The 9,170-nt window shown below is 43.4% G+C and overlaps 1 protein-coding gene across 6 annotated transcripts in view; it reads right to left on the bottom strand.

The window, feature by feature from the left end:
* Positions 1 to 4,492: 4,492 nt before the first annotated feature.
* The window catches only part of brd4 (bromodomain containing 4), a 216,360-nt gene continuing 211,682 nt past the window's right edge, over positions 4,493 to 9,170 (bottom strand). For all 6 annotated transcript variants that reach the window (XM_038784571.1, XM_038784573.1, XM_038784572.1 and 3 more), the window contains 3 exons: positions 7,853 to 8,079; positions 6,832 to 7,018; positions 4,493 to 4,802 (listed from right to left, as the gene is read on the bottom strand). In XM_038784571.1, the coding sequence (XP_038640499.1) occupies positions 4,734 to 4,802; positions 6,832 to 7,018; positions 7,853 to 8,079 (483 nt within the window). In that variant the 3' untranslated portion in view covers positions 4,493 to 4,733. The remainder of the gene's footprint in view (positions 4,803 to 6,831; positions 7,019 to 7,852; positions 8,080 to 9,170) is intronic.

The following is a 9,170-nucleotide window of genomic DNA, read 5'->3' as shown; positions in this document are numbered from 1 at the left end:
GTCTCAGGGATTTCACAAAATGAAGAGGCAATATAAATTGGAAGTGCTTCACAGAACTTGATGGTATTCATTAACCATGCAATGCAATAGTGGCACTGCATACTGTACTCAAAACAAATTCCTTCATTGGAGAAATGACGTCGTCATCACAAAGTGTATAGGTGCACAGGGGCTAACATGCAACATTGCTGCAGTTGACCAGTCCAGGTTTCCAGAACCCGCAATTACAAACCATTTTTCATTAGCTACTTGATTTTTTTCTTTTTTTTTTTAAAGCCAAAACACAAAAGGTTTTACAAACCAAAAATATTCAGCTTAAACACAAGAAGCATCTCAGTTTGGCCAATAACTGGTTAAACAGAGAACGGGCAATAATATTTTTTCAAACCAAACTAATTGGAAACTTAAGATAGGATTCAGCCAGCTCCAGTAATCAGGGCTGAAGCCACTTCGAACAGTAGCAGTCTAACTGCTTGCTCACTAATTGCCCCGTGAAGTCCCAAGTATCACTGGCGACTTCTGGCAATATGTGCAACTGCTGCTCAGAGACGAGCACACAAGTCCTCATTTCCTCCACCACCTCAGCTTCCTCAGATGGCCCCAGAAAGTGGCGCAGATATTTAATTCCACTCTTGAAATGCTCTGGGCCGACCCCACTGTGAGCGAGGTGAAAGGGGAGGCTAGATTCGCCATCAAGATGGAAAGTTATAATAGGTCTTGTTCTATTTTGTGGTTTACCCACTGAAGCAATATAACTGACAGTGCAATGCAAACCACCACCTCAACAAGTGCTAATTACTTGTTTTAGTGTGTTGGCCTTTGAATAAGAATGGATGGTCATGCAGGGCTGTTACAAATAATAAGTCACGGATGAGAAGATTGTATAAAATGTGTTCAGGCGACAGAGGAAAAATACATTTTTATATTTACATGATGCCTTGCAAGGGGGTAGCCACTTCTGAAGTTTTACAAAACTAAAGCCCACAAATCCAGTCAAATTAACTTCAGCAAACGTTGTAATCTAATCTCACAGGTGGGTAATATTCAGAATCAAGTAGCTTCAATAACTGACTATGGTCAATATTTCACTTATTTCACAATATTTAACTAGGGGCTGGTTTAGCACACTGGGCTAAATAGCTGGCTTTTAAAGCAGACCAAGGCAGGACAGCAGCACGGTTCAATTCCCATACCAGCCTCCCGAACAGGCGCCAGAATGTGGCGACTAAGGGTTTTTCACAGTAACTTCATTTGAAGCCTACTTGTGACAATAAGTAATTTCATTTCATTTCATTCATTTCACTTGTCTGCCACAGAGTAATCCTATTTCACACCATTAACACTAATTTGGTCAATTGTAAATAACAATCTTTATTCGTGTCACAAGTAGGCTTACATTAACACTGCAATGAGGTTACTGTGAAAAGCCCCTAGTTGCCGCATTAGGGTGCCTGTTCGGGTACACTGAGGGAGAATTCAGAATGTCCAATTCACCTAACAAGCAAGTCTTTCGGGACTTGTGGGAGGAAACACACGCAGACACGGGGAGAACGTGCAGACTCCGCACAGACAATGACCCAAGCCGGGAATCGAACCCGGGTCCCTGGCACTGTGAAGCAGCTGTGCTAACCACTGTGCTACTTTGCAGTGGTCCAATGCGAGTCAACACTACTCCTGGAGGAGAAAGAGTGGTGGTTGGGAATCAAGGGATAATGTTAACAAGCTTTTTTTTTTTAAAACATCAAAACATACTTCGATCAAACTTTTGATGCTCGGTTCCTAAAATGAAGGATTCCGGAAACTTTGTCACTATACAAGTTCAACTCCAAGCTACGTACACAGCTAATGCAACCAAAAAGTTGATAATTCAATTCTATGGAAGCAGCCGAAACACGACCAAGAGTTTGGAAAAAACTAGTGCCACCTCCTGTGTAGTTAGCCACTCAACAAGTCTTTCAAATCCCTAAGTCTATTTACTGCTCCCAAGGAACATCATTGAAAAAGGCAGTTTATCAATGCAGAAATACATTGTTAAATTGGTGCACAGGGATTATACAAGGCCCTGAAGAGAGACTGGTGCAATGGTAATTGCTCAGGTTATTCGTGAAGGGCCTGCCTTCTCAACCTTTCCCCTCAATCAACGTGTGGCGATCCTCAGATTAAAATCACCACCAGTCAGCACACCCCTCTCAAAGGGGAAAGCAGCCCATGGTCATCTGGGACTATGGCGATTTTATTTTTAATTGCTCAGGATGTTCGGGTGGGTTCTTTGGTTCCTTCACCAGTAAAAACTACGCTTCTCCAACTGGATACTGTCATACATCTGTTGCAATAGCATTCAGACAATTGGAAGAGAATTCAGATGACCAATGCCTTCATTTCACTAACTATCCTCTTCTCAGAATCCACTGAACCATAGTTCAGGAGTAGAAATGTGGCCACTCAGCCCATCATGATTTGATTTAACTCTTGACTAATCCAAAACAAATTCTAAATTTCTCACTCACCTTGACAAGCATATCTTTCTCTACTTGTTTCTCTACAGGCAATCAGGAGTTTTTGAGTGCCATCTACTTTTATGAAATGGAGCAGGCCATTTTAAAGCATACCATCCTTGTCCTTATAGCCACAGAGCTCCCAAAGATCCTCCCCCCCAAAAAGGCATCTGCAGTTTACTATAGCTGAGTTGACTCCAATACTCACTGTATTTCACATCAGAAGGCAGAGAAATTCCGTAAACAAAAGATAATTTTTTGAAAATATTGCAGGGTCCAGGGTGACTCTATTCTTTCTTCTGCCAATTTGGCTTTTTTTGTCCATTCAAATCAAGCAACTCACAGCTGATTGTTCCGCAGGCAATTACCTGAAAGCCACAGTCGCCAAACAAAAGGTGCATGGCCAGACTATTTGCAGGGAGTTGCGTAAAAACTCAATTCTAGGTAATGTATTTTTCTCCCAAAAACGTCTTCTTGCCTTTATTCAAGACGTGCCATCCTTATGGCAAGCAACCATCGACACGCACTCCAATGGTGACAATTACAACACCACTGAATTCCATCTCTGGTTTAAAGAACAGACACCAGCGTATTGTATAAAAGGTGTGTTTATTCAATAATCGATACAGACCAAATGCAATTTTTCTGCCTCTCAGTAAAACCGACTTTAACCCGAGGTAATTGCCAACACTGGAATCGCTGGTACTGTATAGTGGGTATTTTGGCACATTAAAATGTTCATTTAAAAAAAAAAGGGGAAAAGGGTTAAAAACAGCTGAAAAAATAAAATTATATTTAAAGGCAAAGACGAGGAATGGTATATTAATTTAAATCTTGCCATATAATAATAAAACAATCACTCGTCTAATTCTTGCTGCGGAGTTTAACTAGGAGAGCCAGCACTTCACTTGGTGCTTTTAGCAAACACGAATGAGACACTTGCACAGAAACAGCATGTATATTTTGTACACCCCTCTGAAGAAGAAAAAACGGGAAGTTCCGGAATCGACCATTTAAGATAAAATTCACGCACCTGGGCCTCCGAAGTGTATTGAAAAGTCTGCTACATGAATAAAGTGAGTGTTTAATTACAGAAAACATTCAACAAGTTTTAAGTGTCGCACACCAACCATACCCACTATACAGCATCGGTCGAACACTATTCAAGGGCGGCTGTGACCTCTGGCTATTCGCAGAAAAGAAAGTCAGCTCTCGTATCTCTACTATTCAGAGGGACAACAGTACAAAAACAGTTTCAGCAGTGCCATTCAACATTCGTATCTCCTGAGGTAACGAGACAAACAATTTCACCTACTTTGGTTGGTAGTCCAGCTTTGATCCCAAACACTGCAGAAAAGAAATTAAAACAGGAAAAAAAAACAAAAACGTTTTAGATGGGACTGCTGTTTAAACTCATAACCTCCGACATACGATTATTTTTTCCCTTTTTTTGTATTGTCATAACCATCACATGGCTTTTCAGAACACACGGAGCCTAGTAACTGGAAACTCTGTAGATAAACAAAATCCGCAGACAGCACTATGCACTGTAAAAAAAAAAGTAATGAACACAAAGTCGCACTGCTTAAATAGTCCATCCAGATTATACTGTTGTGACTTAAGTGAAGGGCCCAGTTTTCCCGGTTACAGGGGAATTCACCCAATGTTTGTTTAATTTATCATGGCATCGCCCTGTTCTCCTCATTAACACTGAAGGAGACTCACTAGATTTATAGAACCAACGCAGAGAAACCGTTCAGCAAACAGGGCCCTCACACGGCAACAGTGAAACCCTGTTTGATCGGATACATCAGAATGTTACTGTGTCTTTTCTTACATAGTGAAGGAGTTTGGCGAGGACAGCCTTGCAGCTAATGGGTACACACACCCCCCACCCACCCCACCCACCCCACCCACCCCCCACCCCCTTTACAGTAGTATCATTCGGAAAGCTGGACGCACACTTGTGCACGTGTTTTCTAAACAACATAGATAAGTTTTTTTTTGTCTATTTGTTCATTCCTATATTGTGGGTTAAATGTAAGGCAGACTTCTGTCCATCCGTGTTCGTCCATCCATTCAAGGCATTGACTGAACGATTCGCTCACTCACTGGGTCACACATGCAGAAAGACCGTGCACCAAGAACCTGGCCGAAACACTACGGTGCCACGTAACTCATGGAAAACAGTTTCGTAGTACTTTCAAGAGTCAGGATATCTAGCATCTGGAGCCCTCCTCAGAAGAGATTCTCTTCAAATATTGCCATTAAGTCGCTCTGAAAATTCATGTCAATTGTAGCCGCCATCTAGATCACAGTAAAGAAGATATACAGCCAACATTAGTTTACATTGTTCCATTCAATTTAAAACCAACATTTTCCCCAAAATTTCATACAATAGCATATTGCAATGGTACACCAAAGCCAATTTTTTGTCAAGTATGATGGCTATAGTCAGATATATAGAGATTGTTTTATTAATTCTAGGGACATGGATATTGGTGGCAAGGCCAGCATCTATTGCTTATTGGCAATTCTCCTCGAGGCTGGTTAGGTCAAGTATTCAACTTGATCGCACTGAATGGTCAAGGGGCAACATAACTGGTTCCTAAATGGTGCAGGAGTCACCTAGTCGTGCAGCAATTCCACAATCTGGGGCATGTTGCTTTTGGGAGAAGGTGCACCAGGAGCAGGTGATTCAGGTTACTCCACACTGCTGTTGCAAGCTCAAGAGCACCCAATGGAAGAAATCCACCCGAGAATAATTTGGGTGAATTGAGACTGAAAGAGGTGGGGGGGGGGGGGGGGGGGGGGGGTGTTAAACTCCTGACAAGATGCAAAAAGTACTTTCAACAACCTGAGCAATGGTCATTTTCTCAACATAACACCACAACTGATGGCTCCAGGGAAGACCAAATTCTTTTGCTAACATGAGTCATTTATTATGAAACGGTCTCAAATGTCCTACATTTTATGCAGATTTGTCAGTGTGACAGATTAAGCAATCAGATTGCTAGATAATGTCCATTAAAACCTCCTTAACTCTAGCAAGAAAAAATATGCCCGCTCATTTCAATGAACATAATAAACACAAACCCGGTCGGTGACTTAGAATAGAAGCACGATCCCATCCATCTTAAAAATTAAATCCTCACACCATCAGCCTATTGAAGTATCACACTCCTGCGGACGGTTTGGTGGTTCAGTGGCCTCACGGCGCCGAGTTCGATCCTGGCTACGGGTCCGTGTGGCATTTCCACATTCTCCCCCGTGTCTGCCTGGATCTCATCCCCCACAACCCAAAGATGTGCAGGGGATGTGGACTGGCTAATTTGCCCTTTAATTGGAATTATTATTATTATTTTTTATTTTATGTATCGCACTCCTGGCCTACTATGCAGATCAATTTTTAAAATCAGGCACAGCTTTGTAATCCATACTCTTGGTTAGACAGGTTAATTTAATGGGATAGTGCAGGTGTGAACTCTTCCCACCACACACTATTGCTCACGGTGTTGCTACAGCTGCTGTGCAAGAATGAGCCTCCGAGGGGCTGCTGCAGTTAAATAAAGTTGTGGTAATTTGTTCCACACCCTGAAAAAAAATTGTGCGCGCATTCTGCCTATAGCTCCAGTTTGAAAATGAACCATTAAGGGGAAATTGTGGAAATTTGAAACCACTGCAAGCTTGCATGAAAATGGAATGAAGGTTTTATGTCACGGAAGACATAAGCCTTTGGCACAATTCTAAAGAATAATTTCACACCTTCCTTCTCCAGATTCTCCAAGCTTGGCTACATTGTTCTACAGGATTAATATTTCATTTTAAAACTCAAAAATGCTACCCCAAAAGACATTAACAGGTTATGCTTGGCCAAGCTGAAATTTAGATTTTGATGCATATGAAGAATATGTGAGAGCAACAGCCAATTTAAAAACTAACCTTTGAAAAATTTTCTTCACCTTTTACAGGTACGGACACTCTCAAAGTTACTATTTCACCGGGTGCCAGGAGCCCATCAGGTTCCTTTCCTCAGTGGTTAGTGTTCTGGTCAGTGCTGAAAAGCTATTTGGCAATGGAGATGGTGGGAAAGTCAAATCCTGTTCCAGACTAATGTCCAGATTCCACACTTCACAGGAGGGGGGTCAACAGATAATCAGGAACAGGAACGCAGGACAATTTTTATCCCATTTCCTAGCCCAGAGGCGCACATGTCCTGACTGCAGTTGGCTTAACTACACCCTCCCTGAAACCAAGTCCGTAAAAACTGACAACAATCAAACCTGGCTCCAAAAAGCTAAGTCAGGCATGGCAGGAAGATGCATTGGAAACTTACCGCTTCCTTCCGCCTTCGTTCCTGCTCTCGTTTCCTTGCTAGCTCTCGCTGCTGATCCAGCATAGACTGTGAGGTCGGCTGAGAGCTCTGTTGCTGTTGCTGCTGCTGTTGCTGATGTTGCTGCTGCCTCCTCACCTCCTCGTGAGCTCTCCGTGCGCACTCCAAAGCATCTTCTTCATCTCGACCTCTGCAATCAGGAGCGAAACTTGGTCAAAGCAGAGTTCTCATTCATGTTGGTTGAAACAGTTGCTGTGGCTATCAGATTAACACATACCCAACCAACAGTGTAACTAACGGCCCAGGGTTTGCTGCAGCGAGATCCACAGGGCCTGCCGTCAGACTTGCCATAGCATATTTGGGTTTCGTTTCAGTGTGGCAGGCAACTAAAAACATGAGCTGATACCACAAATGCTGCAGCTTCGTACTATTCAATGGCAAGGCAAACAGCATTGCTCCTTAAGCTAACAGTGGCACAGCTCAGAGAAGCACTTTTGAGTTTAGCCATACGTCTGACGCCTTGCCTGAAGTTGCTGTACCCCTTGTGCCTAGAGAACCATTAGCCTCACCGTTATTTTGACAGGAAAATCTGGGCCAACATATTCCAAATCTCTCAGCTGCACTCTCTGGTAAAGGGCTATATAGGTCAGCACTGGACTCGAAGGGGCAATTCAAGGTGTCAGTGAGGACTTCTTAGCACATGGCAGGAAAGGACGCTGATGAAACCGATCTTTCTTCCTCTCAATTGCTGTTGCTTGATGCCCCTCAGCACCATCAAGACTTTCCCTTCTGATCTGTAAGCCTTCCTGGCACTAGGTAGTGCTAAAGATTCATCTGTTCACCAGAGTGCGCTAGTAGGTGCCCAAGGCAGGTGACAGGTGTAAATTTGGGTGCCGCAAACATTGGAAATAAGCACTGACGGCCAACGGTAGGCACTACCACATCGGGTATTGTTTATATTTGGCAACGTCACTGCTGCAAAACACAGGTTTGATAACTCGACAAAACCAAGAGCTAGACTTGCCTTTGCCTCTCCTGCTCCATCCGGACACGTTCTTTTTCAGCTGCCTCCTGTTGCATTTTACGGAACTCCTCCTGTGCTTTCAGTGCTTTTTCCCGTTCCTCCTTCTCGCGTGCTGCCCGTCTAAATTGCTCAAAGCTATCGCTCGATGATTTAGCTGTGGATGAGGGGGTAGAAGGAGTCTTCTTAACCAGACTTGCCCAAGAGCCCATGTTCTTGATCTTGAGATCCTAAAGCACAGAGACCAACAAAGAAAATGGAACCCCATGCAGCATTCATGAGTAACCAGAGGCACCTAACAGTAACGAAAAACTAAAGGCAAGAAAAACTAGGCGTTTTTATTCAATTTAAATATACTAAAGAGGAGAAATGCTAAAAAGCTGAAATTATGTTTTCAAGCATTTTTCTTTAAAAATCGGAACACTAGGGCGGCATGTGGCGCAGTGGTTAGCACTGGGACTGTGGTGCTGAGGACCCGGTTCGAATCCAGGCCCTGGGTCACTGTCCGTGTGGAGTTTGCACATTCTCCCCATGTCTGCATGGGTTTCATTCCCACAACCCAAAGATGTGCTGGTTAGGTGGATTAGATCATAGAAAATTACAGCGCAGTACAGGCCCTTCGGCCCTCAATGTTGCGCTGACCTGTGAAACCACTAAAGCCCATCTACACTATTCCTTTATCATCCATATGTTTATCCAATGACCATTTAAATGCCCTTAATGTTGGCGAGTCCACTATTGTTGCAGGCAGGTTATTCCACGCCCTTACTACTCTGAGTAAAGAACCTACCTCTGACAACTGTCCTATATCTATCTCCCCTCAATTTAAAGCTATGCCCCCTCGTGCTAGCCATCACCATCCGAGGAAAAAGGCTCTCACTGTCCACCCTATCTAATCCTCTGATCATCTTGTATGCCTCAAATAAGTCACCTCTTAACCTTCTTCTCTCTAACAAAAACAGCCTCAAGTCCCTCAGCCTTTCCTCATAAGATCTTCCCTCCATACCAGCCATCCTGGTAAATCTCCTCTGCACCCTTTCCAATGCTTCCACATCCTTCCTATAATGCAGCGACCAGAACTGCACGCAATACTCCAAATGTGGCCGCACCAGTGTTTTGTACAGCAGCAACATGACCTCATGGCGCCGAAACTCAATCCCTCTGCCAATAAACGCTAACACACCGTATGTCTTCTTAACAACCCCATCAACCTGGGTGGCAACTTTCAGGGATCTATGTACATGGACACGGAGATCTCTCTGCTCATCCATACTACCAAGAATCTTACCATTAGCCCAGTACTCTGTATTCCTGTTACTCC

The sequence above is a fragment of the Scyliorhinus canicula genome, chromosome 25, assembly GCF_902713615.1.
Source record: "Scyliorhinus canicula chromosome 25, sScyCan1.1, whole genome shotgun sequence".
In the NCBI taxonomy this organism is placed as follows: Eukaryota; Metazoa; Chordata; class Chondrichthyes; order Carcharhiniformes; family Scyliorhinidae; genus Scyliorhinus; species Scyliorhinus canicula.
The sequence above is the reverse complement of the archived record's forward strand: the minus strand, read 5'-3'. Positions and strand labels throughout refer to the sequence as shown.